At 36.6% G+C, this 21,605-nt stretch overlaps 2 protein-coding genes across 5 annotated transcripts in view; both read right to left on the bottom strand.

Annotated features, from left to right (window-relative positions):
* LOC135213034 (lysine-specific demethylase 8-like) overlaps window positions 1-21,605 on the bottom strand; it is a 292,898-nt gene that overhangs the window by 158,683 nt on the left and 112,610 nt on the right. The gene's annotated exons all lie outside the window — the stretch shown is intronic.
* On the bottom strand, window positions 19,504-20,598 carry LOC135213314 (ceramide synthase 6-like). Its single transcript, XM_064247295.1, has 2 exons — window positions 20,129-20,598; window positions 19,504-19,606 (listed from the first exon to the last, which is right to left on the bottom strand). Exons 1-2 carry the CDS (start codon window positions 20,596-20,598, stop codon window positions 19,504-19,506), a joined length of 573 nt encoding a protein of 190 aa, XP_064103365.1.

Raw genomic sequence — 21,605 nt, 5'->3', positions numbered from 1 at the left:
CTTCATGCTCCCCAGCTGAAGGATGGTCCTGTCGCCACTTTGCTGGGTCCTGCAGCAGTGGTGTCATTGCCCCTGTTCCAGTCTGCTGGGTAGTTCTCCAACGGACCCCACTGTGGGAATGAAGGTGTTCTTTGGTATTGCTATTCTGTCCCAGTGAGCAATGATCTAAGTAAAGGGAAGCAGAGCAGGATGCAGATCTGTCCTGTCTATCTCAAGCAGGGCTCCTGTTACTTGGTAGAACATTTGGATGATTCACTGCTGTTGATGCAGATCCCCCTCCATCAACCTCACACTGCTGTGGGATGTGCTCCTCACCCCTTGAGTGGCTCATTCTATTTGTTGAGTTGCTTCAGTATGATCTTCTCCTCTGATTGGGTCTGGAAGTAGATACTGTCTCTGCGCCGATGCAAAGAAGGTCAGGAAGCTGATGAAGCCATTGGTGGGGTGACCAATGCAACTGACCTCTTGCATAAGACCTCCTTCAATTGTCAAATGTCATCCACCATTTAATACTAGGAAGAGGAGGTAAAGGGAGCTACTAAACCAAAACTAATTCTCTTCTTGATACCTGACGACTGGTCCTTATCATTTCCCTTGACTTTCATCTTCATTGTGTGACAGGTGAAAATCAGTCTCCACACATCTGCTGGCCCAACAGGAAGCCTGGCTTGAACATTGTGTCCCACACATTCCAGGAATCTCTGAAAGACATCTTCTGCCTGTCTGCCCAAAGAAGTCAGCGGGGTCACAAAAGATTCCTTTCCGAGTCACTGAAGGAGGTGGACATGGTGACAGGAATTGATGGAGGGTAGAGAAGGGCTAGGTGTGGGCTCTCCGGAAGCTGAACTGCCCTTCTTCCGACACCTCCTTTCATACAATGAGTATCTGACACACTCTTTCCACGTGGTGTCTCTCACAACTCTTTTTCCCTGCAGGAATGCACATTTATGCATATCTACAGCGACACAGGACAAAAACTTACAACAGGGCTTGCCCTTGCCTGAACATTGCCTAAATTCAGGTTAAATGCTCATCTCCATTGTAGCCATATGCATAACAACTCGGGGGGGGGGGTGGGGGGGGGGGGGGGGGGGGGGGGGGGGGGGGGGGGGGGGGGGGGGGGGGGGGGGGGGGGGGGGGGGGGGGGGGGGGGGGGGGGTCACAGACACTGAGTAACCACACATCACCTCTGGGAAATACAAAGGGCACTTGGCACGTGCTCCTGAAGCAAAAACACTAAGGAATGTGGAAGGCACCTAAAACACTCACACCCTTTGGAATAATACACTGGCCAACACACCAATGAGACCCACTAAAAGTAAGGTGGGAGGGGAACACAAGTCAAGTAAACACTATGAATAAGGTAAAACGCCACATGACTGACGCTCCTCTCAACAGGTACACACTATCTTTTCCTCGAGAAAATGAGAAAAAAATTAACTCAAGGGACACAACACAACACACTATGCTGATGTGGAAAACCTCATAAAGAACATGCACACCCCATGAACACAAAGACAAAGCACGACGAAAATGGGAAACAACTCGGCGAGTGCTAAAGTGGGCGCAGTTGCAACAGTAGGCCTACATGTTATAATTCTGTTTTTAAGATGATTCCGTGATAGCTCAAGAGCACCAAGCATAAGTAACTCCATCTATGGAAAAGCAAGTTTGTATTTTTCATACATGACATTCAAGTTCTGACAATGGACAGGTAGGGGAGAGGAAAGAGATGTAAACAGGGAAAAAGGAGGGCAGCCAAAAGGCAGGTGACAAGGGCACAGACAAGTTAGGGGAAACTGTACCAGAATCTCAGCACAGCAAAGAGAAAAACAAGAAATATTCAGGATAGCAAAGTGGTTGATTAAAGATAGAAAAGATATAAAAAAGACCAAGTATAAAAAATGAAAATGGATAAAGTTAAAATATAAGACATACTGGAATGATGGAGGCAGTAGAGTACCAAGAAAACTTCTATACAAAAATTTTTAAAAAATCAACATGAATTGGAGGATTTAAGGAAAAACCATAACAGCTGATGATATTAAAAGAATCCTTGAGATTTAAAAATGGAAAAACCCAGAGTCATCTGGAATAAGAGTAGCAAGAAACCTAGTTATCAATTAACTTACAAGTGAATATAAAAATCTGATAGAGGCAGGACCAGAAGCATAGGAAATGTTTCTTTGTTACAATATATAAAAAAAATGTGCAGCAATATGGCAGAAATAGAAGTAATCTTTCAATTATCTAGATTAAAATAGCCAAAAACCCTTCAGATAATGGCGAAATCTGGATAAGGGCAAGTAAAAAAAAATCTATGGGTGTTCAAGGGCAACTCCATAATACCCTTCCTCACCTAACCTTATCAATACCACTTACCTCCCAAGACTCAATAAGCTTGTAAACAACCACCATCACACACTAAACAGAAAACTTTATGCAGAAGGCAATTACCATTTACCTTTTCCAATATCAGTAACAAAATATATTGCATAAATACCCACTGAAAAAATGTAACCCCCTTCATTTTTTCTCTCTCTCTCTCTCTCATAAATGACACAATTCAGCAGGCAGGTAGCTTATCTGTTTTTATCGAGCCTCCGTGGTTTTATCACCATTATTGTATCTTTATACAGCAACTTTCTTATCTGTTGTTCCCCTATTCTCCTATCATACACAAGATATAAATGTATATGCGTGTAATACTGACCTAAGTTAGCCTAAGTGTTACATAGTACTCTGTATCCACTCGCATAAGTCAAATAGGCTATTACAGATGTATTTAAGATAAATGCAATGGTAATAAAACTAATATTTTACTAACTGAATCCATTTATACCATATTGTATTAATATCAAGCTATATGTATAAAAAAAACAATCATCCACCATTTGCACTGACTAATGTTTACGTTCACAGAATCAGCTGATTGAGACTAATGTACTAGCGAAAGAATTTGGATTATCATTTTTTAGCTGCTACAAGAAACGAATAGTATAATACTAGAGTTACTAATTGTTCCTCGTTAAACAAGTGGTTTACGTGCTCACCTACCAATTCAGTAGTCGCAAGTTTGACCTCCCACTCTGCCAATGTGAAATCAGAGGAATTTATTTCTGCAGATTAGAAATTAATTTCTTGATATAATGTGGTTTGATTCCCACAATAAGCTGTAGGTCCCTCTGCTAGGTAACCACCAACTGGTTCCTAACCATTTAAAAATATCTCATCCTTCGGGCCAGCCCTAACAAAGCTGTTAATCAGCTCAGTGGTCGGGTTAAACTAAGATGTACCTAACTTTTAACTGGAATTATTACTTCTGCTTTTGTACATAAATTAATAACAGGTATACAAAGGTACACTAACATACGTACTTTGTCAAAATAAAATCCCTTAAAATTGCAAAACAGCTGTTTCTGTATTTTTGTTTACATCACACTCAATGCTGTTGATATAGTTCTTTGGTAAGTGGCAATTAATTATAAGAGATGATTATGTACTGTTACATACATCATAACTTTGGTAATCTTGTTTGAAAGTCTAGACTAGTACAATCTACCGGTAGGTAAAGACTATCATGGAAACATCTTTTAGTATGTACAGCATTTATCGATGAGGACCATCCAAAGTAAATCCATTTTAAGACACTACTAGCAAAGTAGTTTGTTATTTTCTATTTTTATCATGTTGACAGCGCTCTGGTCCAAAAACCATTTGGCTGTTGGCAATATCATACCACAGCTTTTCCATTTGCCTCTGATACAACCTTTTCTTACTTATTAGAGAACAAATTTCAACTGATGCTTATTAGGCTGAAATGTCTTTTAAGATACCACATATTTAGACTTGAACAAGGAAAGAAATTTCCATGGCTTAAGTGTCCTCTCACGCATTCCAATAAAAAATACAGTTATTATTATATTCCATACTTAGGTCACGACTACTACATGGGAGTCTCTGTTAGCACAGGAACACTAACTATAATAGTAATATACTGTAGGTTCCCCAAGTACCTTGAAACATATAGATATTCTTCATTATATTAAGGAAATTGAACAGTATATACATAATATGAAAGACCCTTTGGAATAAATTGCATTTATAAGAAAGATTACCCAAGTTTCACTTTTTCACAACAGAAATATAACCCATTTCTGAGAGTAAAGTAAAATTTTGTTAAAAGAAATTTCTTCAAAACAAGTGACTTAGTCTGCAGTAAAAAAACAGCTAAGTTTTCTTGCCAACTGCCTGAAATCACTGGAATACTACTGCAGGCATAAATGGTTTAAGAACTTTAGAATTCTGTTAACACCTTGAACTTTAGAATTCCAGTAACACGTTAAACTTTAGAATTCTGTTAACACATTAAACTTTTGAATTTTAATACATTATGCAAAAAAGAAAACACTAAACAGTATAATCAAAGTCATGGTGAACTTACTTCTTTTATTTCTGAATAAATCATTTCCTTATAAAAACATGTATGTACTCTATTCTAAAACATTAAAATACAATCACCAAGAGCAACAAAACTAGGAACGAACAATTTTCACCACTTCAATGTCTCGACTGGAAGAATTAGTAATGTGACAAATTGTACTGTACTTAAAAACAAATCTCATACATTGAAACAGCATATGATTCAAGAATAAAGCACAAATAGCATAAGAAAAATTTAATGCAATAAGGGGTACAGTCACGTATGTCCCTATTTGACCATTATGAACATTGAATTAAACATGGAAAAAATTTTTCTAAGTAGGATGACCCTTTATGTACGACTACCCTTCATGACATGCTGGAATCCGTCATTGAAACTTGGTAACACTGCAGTTAACTTAAGATAGGTGGGTGAGTGAGTGGGGGGGAACTCACACTCACCTGCCATCACCAAGGATTTTTTCTTACTGAATCAGGGATGTGGATGTAGTGGGATTATGATAAAAGGCTCTAGCTTGTATACAGTACCTATGAAAAATGCAAATTACTCAAAGATTTGATATTTGTCTCTAAAGGAATACAAAGCTTTGCCTCATTAGGAAACTTACTCCTTGGGTGGAAGGTCATCTCTCTCGAATCAACACCAGCCCCTTGTGAACAGGAAAAATGGAGAGATGGATTTTAAAAGCCGATGCTCTAAGCCTGAGTGTAGCTTACCTGCATCCGTACCTGATCTAGCATCATCTTGACCTGTGCTACTTTCTTGTATACAGAAGAAAAATAGATGATGCCAAGGAAAAAGTATCCAGGGACTTATTGCAATTCCCTCAAGAAAAGGTAGTCTGACATACCCAACACCTTCTCTCATTACCTATGCTACTGAGAAGTTGCTCCATTATGCAAGGGACAGTCCCTCACCCCCAATTTGGTCAGCTTTTTGTCTACTTTATGGGCATAAGCTAACCAACTAAAGCACAATGCTAAAAAGAAAAAGTGCTTTTGCTTACTGGTACTAAAAAAAAGATGCACCAACACTCGTCTAAGAGGTCAGGTCAAGTCCTTCTTAGGTAGGACCTCATGGCTCACACTGGGCATAAAGAACCTTGTTTGGATCACCCCACAGAAAGTCCAGAGACAGGAAACATAGAAGTTTTCATGTCTCTCACCAGAAACTGTTGAATTCTGGGTTTTTGCCACAAATTCAGGAACAAAACAGGAGATTCCAAGCCTCTGAATGCTGGATGCGAGATAAGAATGCCCATGTAACTCACCAATACAATTTATCAAGGCTAATACTAGCAGGAATGTAGTAAGTGAGATCTCTATCTGAGACCTCCTCCAAGGGTTCACACAGAACCCGAGTTTAAACTGTGGAGGACAAGTATCATGCCCCACTCCAGAAGCCGAAGTTCCCTAGGACAAGACTGCTCGGAATTCATGTGGATTGATACCTCTACTGAAGCAGAGAGGTCGATGCCTTCAGTCCACAGATCTAACTTACGGGTGAATGACAGCTTTTAGAGAGGAGCTTGTCTTGATAAAAGAAGACCAGGAAGTTCACAGTCCACTGAACAAAAGCTCTGACCAGAGATGTCTTTGACATCAATCATAATGGATACATCTAACAAGGGTGTTTGGAGGCACTCTGACATCTGCACAGTCCTGTGAGAAGCAATAAAAGTGGATACCTCAACCAAGAGAGTCAGCAAATTGGGAAACTACTCAGCATGGGACCAATGAGGAGCTATCAGATTCATTCTGAACTCCAATTTGATCTATCAAACTCATTCTGGTCCCTGGTGTGATCAACAGTTGGTTGCACTCAGCAGATCAGACTGAATGGAGGAGGACGCAGGAGCACAACAATGAGAACTTCCTTTTACACTGCTTGGTGAACAAGTTGATCACTACTGCTTCCTGAAGCTCAAACAGCCTTTACACCATGTGAGGATTATATGAACACTCTGTCCCTACAACTTGGCCTTCATGGCCAAGTTGATCTGCCACAACATTCCTCCTGCCAAGAACAATTGCTTGGAAAGGAGCTTGTTCACTCTGAAGGAAGCAGGGAACTCAGACCCAGAAAACCTCAAGCTAGCTTTGACAACAATCATCTCAAAACTGTCTTGTCTCAGATGTGTACCCACAAAAGAGTGGGCTCAATCACCAAGCTCCTGTTCAGATTCAGAAGAGCACCAGGATCATCTCCTCCAAACGACTGAGCTAATGAATACACATTATCTCTCGAAATGTTATCCCAACTCTGTCTGCTAGAGTTCTCATGGAACAGGACCCTGTAGTTACACCCGACCTCTGAAAGCACAAGAAAGATTATCTCCCAAGAGAAGAGAAAGCAAGCCAGCCAGCTCTGTTAATCACTTATGTGAACAGCATGAATGATTAGTTCCCATGGTATAGACCAATGAGCTACCAACCAAGGATGATCCATGAACAGAAGTTTCTAAACATTGTGAAAAACTCCCTATGATCATAGTCAAACTAGCAAAGGCCACAGGAGAGCAAAAATGAGTGTTTTTGTACACTTTATATATATATTGGGGGCTCATGGCAAACAAGGAACTGACTGCGGTGACACACAAACACACCCCTACTGTTCATATTTCTTAAGCACACCTATTTCACGAGAAAAAATCACCAGCATGCAGAAAAGAAGAGCAAGCTTAAACTTGGCAGTTGGCAGGAACACAGCAAGACATCCTCACTCAATGGTGACCATAGATAAAGTGCTCAGTGATAGGAAGCTAGTGGGGGTCACTAACCAACCTACCACCAGTTACTAATTTGTTACTACCAACCTACCACCAGTTATCTAATTTGTTACTAATTTGTTACTAAGTTTCAATAACCAACTCAAGCTTTTGCTGAGGAAACTCCTACATAAATAATGTTGTTTGTATTCCTGTTATAATAAACACTTCAGATCCCTTTGGAGTTTCTTTGACATTTACAGTGAAAAATAGGCCAAGTGGATATTCTATTTTTATATAAAATCTCAAACTGCGTAGCCAATGTAAATACATAACCAATTACTTTGCTTCTTACTTATAAGGGTACTCAGAAAAAAAAATCTTTCAAAGCAAATCTACTAATTACATGAGCCTAATTTGGGACATACTCTTGACACATTATTTAACACTTCAAATACGATAGAAAATTTAGTTATGATAGAAGTACATAAAGGAACTGGAATTATAAAAGTTAAATAAAACAATTTGGTAAAGATGAAACTGATGAAGAAATTTTCAGGTTGTCAGATATAAGAAATAATCTGGATGCAGGATTTGTTAAACACACACACACACACACACACACACACACACACACACACTCACACACTGACTATAGTGAATACTACATCATAAAACTTTTGATACAAAAGTGAAATTGCAAAGATTTTCCATTAATTTCACATGATAAAATACACATCCTTAGGACAAAAGCCCTTCGTAACAGTTCAGAAGAACTAGCACACTAAAGACAATTCAAATAAAAAGTTGTGAAAAGAAATTTAAACTGCAACTTTCACAAAGGCTGGGTCAGGTCAACCTTCAACAGAACAGAGGAGGATCAGTTACGCAAATGATATTTAAAGTTCTCAATTTAAAAGAGAAAAATTTTATTTCCAAGAATGAGATGACTAAACTTGTAATAAACATCGCACACATGAACAGCAACACAAAACATCATAGATTCTTATCAGAACAACCTATACAAACTTCAAGTCTTTCATGGAATGAACAATCAGCAACACCTTCCAATGGATGACTATCATTCCAAAACACCTTGGAAATCAATATCCTGAAGTTAGGACTAAAAGCAAATCTTACTATACAATGTGATACATTAAATCACTGTTACACATATTAAGCTTACCATCAGACGAGAGAGAGAGAGAGAGAGAGAGAGAGAGAGAGAGAGAGAGAGAGAGAGAGAGAGAGAGAGAGAGAGAGAGAGAGAGAGAGAGACTAAAAGTAATTCATCAAAATTAATACCAATCACTTTAACAAAAGAAAATACTTGGAAATACAACTTCCACTCACCACCCAATATTATCCAGATATTTCACTGTGGAAAATCGTATTCCAGTATTAAGAAAATTGTAATGGGGGAGGACTGCTTCAAAGTGCCTGCAGTACTGCAATGAACAGTGATCTGAGACACCTTAAGAAATGTCCATTACATACAAAAACCAACAACAAAGTGTCATGATGAATGCTGTAAGTTTTACAAAACTATTCAGAATCGTTAATATGGTAAACTTTTGACAAATCTACCTTCATATCACAAATCTTAATAACTCTGGAGTAAAACTCTCCAAAAATTATTCATACCGTAAAAACAATTGAAAGAAGTCCTTTGGATACTGAAGAACAAATGGATAATACCCAACAAAAACCTGAACAAATAGAAAAAATAAAAGCATAAGAACCTGGAGAAATTCAAGGTCCAGTTCACATAATTTATCAAAGTGAATACTGTAATTTTAAGTTTAAGGAAAACATTTTTTTTTACCAACCTCAATTAACAATCAATATTCTTTTATTCTACACTATGAAAGTACTGTATACATGTATACAAAAAGAGTCTGAAATTAGCTTGCAGTAAGTTAGTGCACACTTACATCAACAGTGAATACTAAAATTGATAATGCCCATAGTTGTTCAAGCCCTGCAAGCATACAAAAATATATAAAATGTCAGACAGCAAGAACCAACAATGACAGCTACAGCCTCACAAATGAAGAATGTAAACAACCCTTCCCAAAAATCAGTTACAAAGATCTTTTGCTTGCTGATGTTCAAGCCCAATCAAGATGATGACCATAGACCAATCATAGACCAATACAGAAACAATGATTAAAACAATAATAACCTAACAGAATACTGCAGATATTCATATAACATAGAAATAATAGTATATATAGCATTCTTTGAGACAAAGTCTATATATATTACAGCAAGAGTATGAGCAGCAGCCCTTTCATGTCTACGGCAAACATTGTCTACCTAAAATAACTATAAAATTAAGGCCCCTGACAAGACTTATTTCACTGTCTCACTTTATCTACTCCATATATTTATACATAATTTGTGCAAGAAGTGTGTATATATATATATATATATATATATATATATATCTATATATATATATATATATATATATATATATATATATATATATATATATTTCAATAATTGTTAAAAGGCTATCCATATTTTCTTATACAAAATGTATAAAAGGTGTCTGAAGTACAAGAAAGAGGGTGTTGAGAGGTATATGAATGAGTATGGAATCTGGGCAACAACAAAATAAAAAACACCTGCTACTAAGATACCACTGACTACTATATGGGATGTTCGCTAAGTCTTAAAACAATTATCTTCCAATTGATCATCCCAGCGTTACAAGAGCAGTATTATTTATTTTAATTTTTTTTGTATGGTGCTTTTACGTTGCATGGAACCAGTGGTTATTCAGCAACGGGACCAACAGCTTTACGTGACTCCCGAACCACGTCGAGAGTGAACTTCTATCACCAGAAATACACATCTCTCACTCCTCAATGGAATGGCTGAGAATCAACAGCATTAATTTCAGCCAGCATTACAAGGACAGTATTTTCAGCCAGTGTTACAAGAACAGTACTTTCAGCCAGTGTTACAAGGGTGGTAGAGTACTTTCAGCCAGTGTAAAAGGGACAATACTTTTTTCAAGTGTTACAGGGAAAGTACTTTAAAGCATTTGATTTATGAGGGTTAAACCTCAGCTTCCAAATCCAGCCTTGAATTCGGGACATTCGAAATAAGTCTTCAAACTTCTCACGGCAAGACAAGGCCAGACAAGATAACCAAAATGTTGTTCTCTTATTCTTAACCCCTAACTCACAAGAAAATATAAGATGTGAATCATCACAAAGACTGTAATAGTTTAAGCAGACCACTGTACTGAATGACCAAACTCTTATAGGTCTGGCCTACAACTTAGTGGAAAAACAAATCCTTATAACAGTGAACTGTTATTAGAAAATACAATGTTCACTACTGAGTAATCTGAATAGTCTGATAAAAAGTAGTTATTAACAAACAGAATTTTTCATATAAACATTCATCTGGATCAGTTGTATTTGCAGGGATCAAAAGACAGCAAAATTTAGCTGAGAATATATGGATGGTTCTCAGCTACCTACACAACTAATTCAAGAGACCCTCATTTCACAGAATCCAGAGCATCTGACATTTCATGAAACAGCGCCAGGCCACATGTGACAAAGATTTTGTCAAAAAACTGTCAATAGGAAAACTTATTGGTAGGTCAACCAATTTCATGTTATTTATTTCTGGTGATAGAAATTTATCGCTTGATGTGATTTGGATTCCACCATAAGCTGTAGGTCCTGTTGCCAAGTAACCACTTGGTTTCTAGCCACATAAAAATATCTGATCCTTTGGACCAGCCCTAGGAGAGCTGTTAATCAGCTCAGTGGTCTGGTAAAACTAAGATATACTTCATTCCTTACCATACAATTCAAACACAAAAAAATGGGGAAAATTTTTAAAATCTTTATTCATATCAGAGCAAAGAAAATCTTAAAATGAATAGTACAATTATTCTCTTGCATAATTACCTAAATTCCACAATGCTGATATGATATTTTAAAAACTATTCATGTGAAAAAGCAACCAATCCAATCAAATAAAGTTACTGTGTGCTTATAATCAATGTAAAAAAAATTAGTTGTTCATAAAGTCATAAAACTAGACAAGTAAAACAGCTAAACCATGTGAAAAAATGAACTACCTCCACAATATAAAAATCTAAATAAAACCAAGTCAATGTTCTTTCAAATATAAATCATAAAAAGTTAGCAGCTTGTTAAGTTAAATGAGTAAAACACCTATACTACTAAATGAACAAATTACTTCAATAAAAAAATATACAGCACTCAAGCAGGCATGTCAAAATATATAACACTCACACATGGCATAAGTGCTAAACTAAAAATGATGACATATGTGCTCCTTACATGTATCAAGAAGTGCCTTATTCTGTGTACAATTTATCACAACTCCTCAAGCCTATTATCCTGAAAAGAATGTACATACCTGCTCCATCTAACCACACACTTTCACACTTTCCAATCTAGGATCATTTCCATTCACACCTCAGCACAGGTCTCCCTGATTGTCTTTACAATAGCACTTGTGTGCCAGGTTTCTCTCACACTACTTCTCAAAGAAGACCTTACACCATGCTCCTGTTATGTCTTACTCCTTTGTCAAGAAAATGTACCAATGGACTGATAGTAGGTCAACGCACGTAGTGCCCCACCCTCAGCAAGGGTACTGCTCACAACACAAGGAATAAGAGGTCAGTAATCAAGGTTTCACCATCAGAGCAGCCTTTGTCTCTCATCAACTCACCTACAGATGAACCAATGAACAAACATGCCAATTACGTACTTGCCAATTGCTGATTAACTGGCAGAGGCCAATTACTTGGCCACTGATTATTGCATTGTAATTTAGCAATTGTTATATGAAAATGCATAGTGTAACTAATCAATCATAATAACAATTTTAGAGCTACTATTGGAGACCATAAGATAATAGAATAAAGCAGATTTTTTGGTAGTCTCTACTTTTAATTGGCAATGAACTGTCATTCAACAGTACAACTTTCTCTTACAAAACTTGTCAACATTCTGTACCTTACATGGGTTTTCACCTTGTTTAATCATTCATTATGTAACCAAAACAATTTCCTAAGTTTTGGAAGTTTCCAAGAATATGAATAGCCTACCTAAATGAACATGGAACAAATGTCTTCTGATGTTTTTGCATTATAATCGTAAATTTAATCAGATAAATTATATTTTTTAAAGCCCAGGATTCCTCTGATGTAAGTGAGTATTCAGAGACGAAGGCAACATATATGAGCCTGCAAGAAATAAGCTATGCCCTGATAATGGAGAAATATTGATGTTTGCTTTATTATTTGAGAGTGCTCAAATCTGATTTCTAAATTAATTTTACTGATGAAGAACACTAAGACTGCATTAATCATTATTAATGGCAAAATTTTGAATTCCTTTAAATAAACATGTAGGTAACTGGAATATGTATATCTAAATTACTATTACATTGGTCTTACTTTGTCCTTCATATATTTTATCTATTTTCACATGCTGAATCCAATGTTTTCTGATTTTCACTGTTAATTGTTTTCTCACTCCAACATTCATACCCATCACAATAAAAAAAAAGTCTAAGAATAACTGATTATTAAAGCCGATACTGATTACCCTCCTAGACAGAAAGACTGGCCTTCCAGCAACCTGCTAAGCACACCAAGGTTTAGCATTGCTTCAGTGACATGTTTCAGCAAGTCCAGACCATAGACAAAGTTAAATTCTTTGAAGGAACAGGTAATACTGAAGGCAGATTCAGACAGTGAAGAACTGGAGGATCCTTGAGCCCTACAAGACACATCCTCATTTGGAAAGGTCCTGGACAAGTAATGTGGAATTTTCAATATCTAGTCACTAATTCAACCCTCTAAGGAAACTTCAGCAGCAGAACTACAACAGGAGAATGATAGCGGTTTATTGAAAAAAAAATAAAAAACTTAGTCTGCCTATTGCAAATCTACTCTTGACAATTCTCAAGGTCATCCTGTAAAGACGAAGAGCTGAACAACTAAACAGGGTACCACCCTCCAATGGAACCCACATTTATTCTCCTATCCAGACCAAGGACTGAGCAGATTCTACATGCTACCAGACTACAATACTCAGCACAGGAAACATTCAACAGCAACTGAAGTGTTCACCTAGGATATCCAAGCCACCTTCATTCCTGGATTGGTCACTCTTCTCTACAGATATGGGACATTTTCAAGCAGTTCGGTGGAGAACAAATCTCTCTTCTTAAAAGGTAGAAGTGGGTGCTTTGCATGAAAAGAGCAATTCTGACACATAAGAACCCATAAACAGATATAATAAACATACAAGATGGGCCACACTCTGGGGAGGTCCTCAATCTTGCACATACAAATGTCTGTCTTCTGTGAAACAATTATGGAGTCAAGGGACCAGTCCTTTCAAGACCTCTAAAGCCAGCTGATAACCACAATCTCTATATCTCTCTTGCTCCTCCCAGAACACCTAGCAAGAGAACATGTGATAAACTCTCAAACATGGCCACAAGGGCGGCAATCTTTGATGGAATGCCTTTTCACCGCATCCTTGACAGCCAGTGGATCACAATGCATGTCCTTAATCTCTGTAATGAACCAACAAGTTTCCTTGAAGGGAAGGAACAGGTTGTTGGAAGGCAGTGTGGAAATCCTGGAAGGGTATAGGAGGCTGTGCCCTGGGTGATGAAGTCCTTTAACTTTACCTCCTGAAGATAAATCCTAAGCCCCCAACCCATTTTTCTCCTTTGCCAGTCTAGTTTGAGTCCGAAGCTCAAGCGAGATTCATAGCCTTGGACAAAGGGACCTATTCCATGCTGAAGAACAAAGCCACACAAAAAGTTCTCCAAGTATAAAAACTAGTAAACTGTAACATATGTGGTGCATCCCAAGTTCCTGCAGTTCACTCCCTACAAATTAAAGGCAGTGATTCAGTGAGGGCACTCATAAGGCAATTTCTGATTATTTCTGGACTTCCTGGAAACATGCCTCTGCATCCATCCACAAAGCCTCCAAAAAGTATCCATTCAAGGTTCTATACACTGGGATAGCAAATGATCCCAAGTTTTTCTGGAGTTACAGGATGGGCTATTCACCTTCATTGTTACTTGAATTCCTTATTCATCCCAACTTCTTGCATGCTTTGTTGGTACCAAGAACCAAAGAACCTTGCTTGACTTTTGCCACCACCTGAGACTCCAGGTCAGTCTAGAGAAGTCAGGTCTGACCCATTCCAAAGAGGAAACAAATCTAGAAAAGCTGGGGCCCCTATCAGAATCAGGACTCTAATTCACCATCTGCAGCTGACAAGGTTCTGGAAGGTGGCATCCATACTGCACAATGTAGTGGTACCAGTGAAGGCAGACATCCTCTGGTGAAAAGAGATGCAGAATCTCATGCTATAGACCTCCATGCAAGAAGCCTCTGGACAGAAAAAGATGATCAGAAACATAACATACTAGAGCGCTGCAATATTATTAGCCACCCCATCAGCTCTGAGCTGACATGGGAATGAGTAAGTACCCAATCTTTAGGAACTCTGTATCTTACTGGCTCAATGAAGATCATATCTTAGGGTTATCTGCAGGTATCAAAGAGGGGTTTGGCTCAGTTGCAGAATCAAGTCAACATGGGGCCAAGCAATCTCCACCGCCATGGTCAAGCAAAACATGGAGGTGTCAACTACCTTAGGGGAGGAAATATGAAGGGGCCAATCCCCTTTTACTTCACTACTCAAATATACTGCACAGTATATAGAAATTTTTCTTAAAACCTACAGCCATTGATGGACAACCCATATAGGATGGGAGGGACAGCTACTTCACATTCCTATTCATCTTAAGCTTTTCCCTTTCTTTCTCTGGCACCTTCAAGACTGTATGAGTATTACCATTAAGATGATAACTCATGCTGATGGATTCCCTTTCTTTGCAGAGCATACAGAATTGCCTTTATTGCCTTAGCCTTTGAAGTTACAAACCTTGAATGCCCTGCTTCAGGCTGAACCACTACCAGGAATCTCCCTACGGAACACATCTGCCTTCTGGATAACAGGTCTTTTGGGAACATCACTCTCATTCTTCCACCTTAACAGCAATTCAGGGAAATTATGATTAATGGGTTGTAAAAAAACAAGACAAATGCTCATTATACAAATAGTACAAATTTTTTCATACAAACCCACTAACTATACAGAACACTCTCCATCCTCCCATTCCAGCAATCATTCAGTCCCTGTGCTATTGGATAAAAAGAGAAGGAAAAAAAACAAAAGTGTCGCTGCAGATACAGTGGGTGCATCTTTTCAGGATAAAAGGTTTGTGTAACTGTAAGAAGTTCTACACAAATTAAAGCCTCTTATAATTATGATTTACTTAAAAAACATGTCTCTTTTTATAAAAAAGATATAACTTTTCTGTTGTTACTATGGAACTTTAAAAAAAATGTGAAAACTGTAAATGAAGATATAAAAAATAATAACCATTCGAAGTCAAAAAGGAATAACGTGGACACACCAAAAATTATGACCTATGCACATAAACTACAAATTACCAAGTTAATCAATTACTAATTAGATTTGAACAGACTGCTCCAATTTTCAGCACACCAGTTTTCACTCAAAATTTCTAGATCTCCCAGCTCTAAATCTAAATAAATTTCCTATCACAACATTTAACCTAAAAAGAAGATAATGTCTGAAAAATTCAAACTTTTGTTTTCTAAACTACTCTCGGTGTGGCAAAATCTCATCGCCTCTGAAAAGCCACTTCACAGGCATTTTCCTCGAGCTTCAAGAAAATGACCAAACTGTGTAAAACTAATACTTTGACAGCAGTCGACATTATTCAGAGAGAATCACACCAACTACTGAGTTTAATGGGATAACTAAATTAGGTTAAATTTTCTAACAACCCAAAACCTGCCACAATGCTAGAGGATTGGTCAATCATGAATGAGTATTAGGGAATTGTAGATCCTGAGAATAATGGAAGCATCAAGTGCCCCTTTAGAGTTCCATACAGTATTCAGTACTCCAGTCATCAACAGAGAGAGAGAGAGAGAGAGAGAGAGAGAGAGAGAGAGAGAGAGAGAGAGAGAGAGAGAGAGAGAGAGAGAGAGACTTGCAAACACCTATTTGGGATTTGCTTTGCAACTAAACTACTCAAATACTGTTAACCATGTACCATGTGTAAGATAAAATCACTCCATGGTTAAAAATTGCTTCCAAAAATATGTAAAAATTAACATATATATATATATATAGTGTATATATAGATATCTATATATATATATATATATATATATATATATATATATATATATATATATATATGTATATGTATATATATATATATATATATATATATATATATATATATATATATATATATAAAACATTGAGTGAAGAAAAACCCAAATACTTTTCTTACAAATGGGAAGGTTAAAATATTCATTAGTACAGCATTACATTTGATCACATAACTAGGAGAAATACTTACAATGAAATATGTGCATTACATTACAAAAAAAAATAAGAAGTACCAGTATACTTATACTGTACTGTACTTTACTTCATATCTAAATAAACAAAATAAATACAACAATCACATTTATAATATATACCTAACAGAATCTTCAATATGTACTATGTAATGCACTACAGTAGATTCAGATTGTTCCATATTACATATACAAACTACTAAATGCTATTCACAAAAGAATAACATGCATCATACTTTCAAGATTAGTACCTGTAGAACTCGTATTTTCCTGTACGTATAATCAGATCTTTTCAAGTTAATGGGAATGATGGGGGAAAAAAAAGCAAGTTTCTTCTGGATATCAAATTCCATAACTTGACAACTAAAAATATCACAATGAAAAATGAAAACTTGCTAAGAAAATCACATCCACCTGTAAACCAAGCAATTTTCAGTTTGCTTATGTCCAAGTGACCAAGAAGGAAAGTACGCATATGAAAATCAAACTAGCAACTAGAAACAAGATGTTTAAATATGCTCAATCATGCCTTAAATACATGTTATCTTTCAACACAGCACAGTTCAGTACATGGCAATGCATACAGTCCAGTAATGCAAGGATCAAGACACCCTTGAATAAACTTCTAGAAAGCAGTCTTTTTGTACACAACATATTGAGAAATTGGTGAGATTCTCTGATGCCACAACAAACTAACCACACAATATACGTATGTAAGAATATTTTTCGTCAATCCACGATCTAAAATATATATGTTACCACTGTTTACAAACAGCCAACAATTACCATATGAATGTGCAGGAAAAACTGTTGCTTCTTATACCTATGCACTTCTATAAAGAATATATATAATAAAATCTTAAATTTTTTTTTTAGAAATAAGCATATATATAAAAGCCACTCCTCAATTTGTAATATTGCTCAATCAGCAATACCTATCATCTGCGGTACATATTTGTATGTAACTTGATTAGTTTTGGTAAAAATAGTGAGTACGTAAATACTAAATTTGCAAACCCCTGCAATGGCACAAGACCTTACTTGCACTTGCTTGTCTTTCTGTTGCTAAAAATATCTTTCTTTAAAAACTCATTTGCAAGAATATGAGGTACATTATTCCAATAGAAAAACTAATTGGGCCCTGGTCTACAAAAGAGCTACCTAACCACCCTGGATAAAGGCACTTCTATGCAAGGGAGTTTCAAATGCATTTCCTATATAAACTGTTTCATCTTAACTCATACTTGGCTGAATTTCAAAGCCTTATGCAGAAGAGTTACAGCATTTCTGAAGATTCAGTGAAGTGGGTTTAGAAATGTTAACTTTATCACTGTAAAAACCAATAACATAGAAGTTGAAATATTCAAGTTCTTACCAAGTCCACAACCTGCAAAATTATTGTGTAAAAATCAAAGAATTTTAACCACTGCTGTAACTGACCAAATGACAGCTTAAAACTCCTCAATACTATGACCATCCTATCGACATATGTTTCTCCTTCATGTGTGCAAGCAATGACAAAAAACCTTTTCTGAACTTAAATGTTCATCTCCTTACAAATACCACATATCCTCTCATGAAAATTATTTACCCTTGATTGCAAATGGTCACACTTCTCATTATTTGAGAATCCAACTACAATTCAATAGAGGCATACATACCACTGTCTTGCACAAAGCTTGAAAGTATGGCTACAAAATCCATATAATAAATTTAACATTATCCAGAATAAAAATCCTGCTCTTCAAAGACATCAAATTTTAAATGCACAAGATGTTAACCACTTTCTTATAGCAAATTACAGATCTATACATCTTTCTCTATGTCTATAAAAAATACTACATACTTTTATACTTCTCTTTTTATCTTAAAACTGGCTAAACCAAATTTCCCATACTTTAATTGGCTGTCTATATTACTTATAGAAAATATTGATGGGAAAATTGAGAAAACTCTTTGGCCTTCAAAATCTTAAAACTATAGATGTTCTCACCAAAATAGCAATAAATTTGTCTTCATACTCGTATCTAAAAATAATCTTTCTACTACAATAACTGCTACCTTTTAAAAATTACAGTAATTTACGTCCAATACCCTTTGCAAAATTATATCAATATATACATTTTCATTTCTTTATAAGGGTACATATACATAGTGGTTACATTTTTGTTCCAACTTTGCTATTCAACTAAGAAACTAGAGTACCAAACACTTCCTTCACTATGTTGCCCATAACTTATAAAATGCCATCATGAATTTCCAAAAATTCAGATCTATATCAGAAAAAAATTAAAAATTCTCATGTACACCACCATAAGACTAGTTTTTACGAATGGTCTTGGATCTTTTATATTTAAATACAGTCATATTGTAAAATGCCCTAAATGGATCTCACTACATGATACAGATATTTAGCTAATATGACAATTTCATCAACAATCCAAAGGCATATATACGTATGCTGGCATTATCAATTAAGTCATTAACTGGTTACAGTGACTGAAGTCAGTGCAATCAAAATGGCTGTCTGCTAACCACCAACATCATTATCATCAAAGATAACCAACACTTATACATTGCCACATTTTTTCAAAACACCTACATAGAGAAAAACAGACAAGGGAGCAAAATTTAAGGCCAAATTTTATATATATATCATACAAGTTACCTGGCTGCATCATTGGCAATAAATTCACCACCAGTCTAGTTCAGTATGTGCATATTTCCAACCAATATATACAGTACTATATATAGCAAATCTACTCCATTCAGAATCACTAGAAATATTGGAATAAAAACAACTGAGGAATGCTCCCCATAAAAGACTGAACCCTTCAACACTATGACCTAATTCCTTTTTCTTTCATCATCTTCAAAAGAGATATCTGATGGATCTGAGGATGAACGATTATCCTCCACAGAGCCTTTCTGAAGGGTGGAAGCAATTATCCTGAGAATCAGATAAGTCCAATAAACATGTAAAATTAACAGAACTATTAAAAGTCCATTAAAAATATAATATGCTGGAAACATAGGTACAATAGTTGGAGCATCTATTGCAGTACTGTACACAATCCATATGGGATAAATTCCTACGCGTGTTATTATCCACAACAAGGCAAAGATGGTAAAGACAACATCACAAAATGCTTTATGACCTGAGTAGATACTCATTTTGGACAGCTGCAGTGGAATATCAGCACAGTCATGAATAATGAGAACAAGAGTACCAATCCTTGTTAGGTTACAAGTCCAAGAAAATGTGATAAGGGCAATGGTTACTAAATGATGGAAGAACATTTGCCAAAAATCTTTCCTTCTAACTTCAAAGAAGTGAGTGAAAGTCATGCACCAATAAAATGACAGAGAAATCATGTAGTACCACCAGACATCATCATCAACACTGTGGTGAGGATAATCATACCAGCAATAGAGAATATCCCAAAACCAAGACTTTCCCCACATTACATACAATCCATACACAAATATAAAAGTATAGTAAGTGCACTGCCATGAGCATTCCATGAACTTGGTGAACTTGCTGATGTGATTCATTGCAGTGCGCTGTCGAAGCCATCTCTCAACCTTCCGCACACTCCAGTCAAGTTTGCCAGCACACCTGCGGATCTCTTCTTCGGGAGGGTTGCTCTTGTATTGAAAAAATAGAGATTCTAAAATTTCATTGGGAACTGCTGGGCGGGGTTTTATATTCCTTAGCCCAACAGCGAGTGCTATCTTATTGTATACCAATTTGTTCAGCACCAAGAACCTCAAAGGAATGGCTAACAAGGCCATGACAATTGGATACGTCCACAGGTCAGCCCAGTTGGCGTAACGAACCTTCTCATTGGGCACCAGGTCCTTCCAGTCATAGTTAGGAGGCAGCCACACTGAAGGATTCCAAAACCATGCAGAAAACGAGTGCCACACCCACGCTGCCATCCTGAGGACAAGAAACGCCGCCATCAACTCCACTTCTTTATCGAAAATAAAGGCGAGAGGCTCAGCAGACACACACACAAGCACACACACAAATTCATATGGTAATAGTAACTACAAATTGCAATTGAAATCTCTTATGTCAAATATTAAATGTCACTAACTTCATACAGATCTTATAGTATTATATTCTGAATTATGATGAATCCATAAAATGTATAGTACGTATAATGAAAATGATTACTAAACTTAAAATTCTGCCCAGATTTAAAAGAAAATACTAAATGGCTTAAAAACCACAACTAAACATGAATACTTAAATCAAATCAAACTTTTTAAACTACCACTGAATACAGCGCTAACCTGTGGACTTTGCTTATGTTTCTGCTTATCATAGCACAAACACAGAAATGATCAAATCATTCTTGCAACCACATGTCAAATCATAGCAACTTCTCTCAGCAATAATTATACAACAAAAATTTATAAGGAAATATGTATCATGCAATACACAATATGGCTAACCATTTGATTAACATCCTCAACAGATACAACAAAGTGAAGGAAATATTTAGTACCATGCATAGCTCTTATCTTACTTTATGTGAACATAATTAACTGCATATATTGCTACTGCACTTTATATACAAAGCAGCTTTGAGCAAACGGTACAACCGAGTGTACAGTACTTAATAAAGGGATTTTGACGTAGGAAAAATCTATTTCTGGGCGAGGAAGCCGTGTCGCCCAGTGAAATATGTCTGCTTTAGCACTATACACTCGCCCCAGTTTTATACCGACACCTTTTATATAGGTGAGCGAGTCAGAGGCTTCTGACATGTCCAATTTAGCAGTTCTCTGGTATTATAGCAATATTTTACTAGAAATAGTGCTAAAGCAGACATATTTCACGGGAGCGACACGGCTGAGCCCAGAAATCTACTGTATATATCATTTCAGTAAACAAACTACATCGATAAACAAAAATTTTTTGATGTTCCATTTGCCAA

The sequence above is a fragment of the Macrobrachium nipponense genome, chromosome 42 (genome assembly GCF_015104395.2).
Source record: "Macrobrachium nipponense isolate FS-2020 chromosome 42, ASM1510439v2, whole genome shotgun sequence".
In the NCBI taxonomy this organism is placed as follows: domain Eukaryota; kingdom Metazoa; phylum Arthropoda; class Malacostraca; order Decapoda; family Palaemonidae; genus Macrobrachium; species Macrobrachium nipponense.
The sequence above is the reverse complement of the archived record's forward strand: the minus strand, read 5'-3'. Positions and strand labels throughout refer to the sequence as shown.

Excerpts from the sequence above, each read along its gene's own strand:
- LOC135213314 (XM_064247295.1), bottom strand. The coding sequence starts at position 20,598 with ATGGCAGCGTGGGTGTGGCACTCGTTTTCTGCATGGTTTTGGAATCCT. Across the intron at positions 19,607-20,128 it reads TTTATATTTGTGTATGGATT|GATAATTGCTTCCACCCTTC; the intron begins GTATGTAATGTG and ends TCTGATTCTCAG.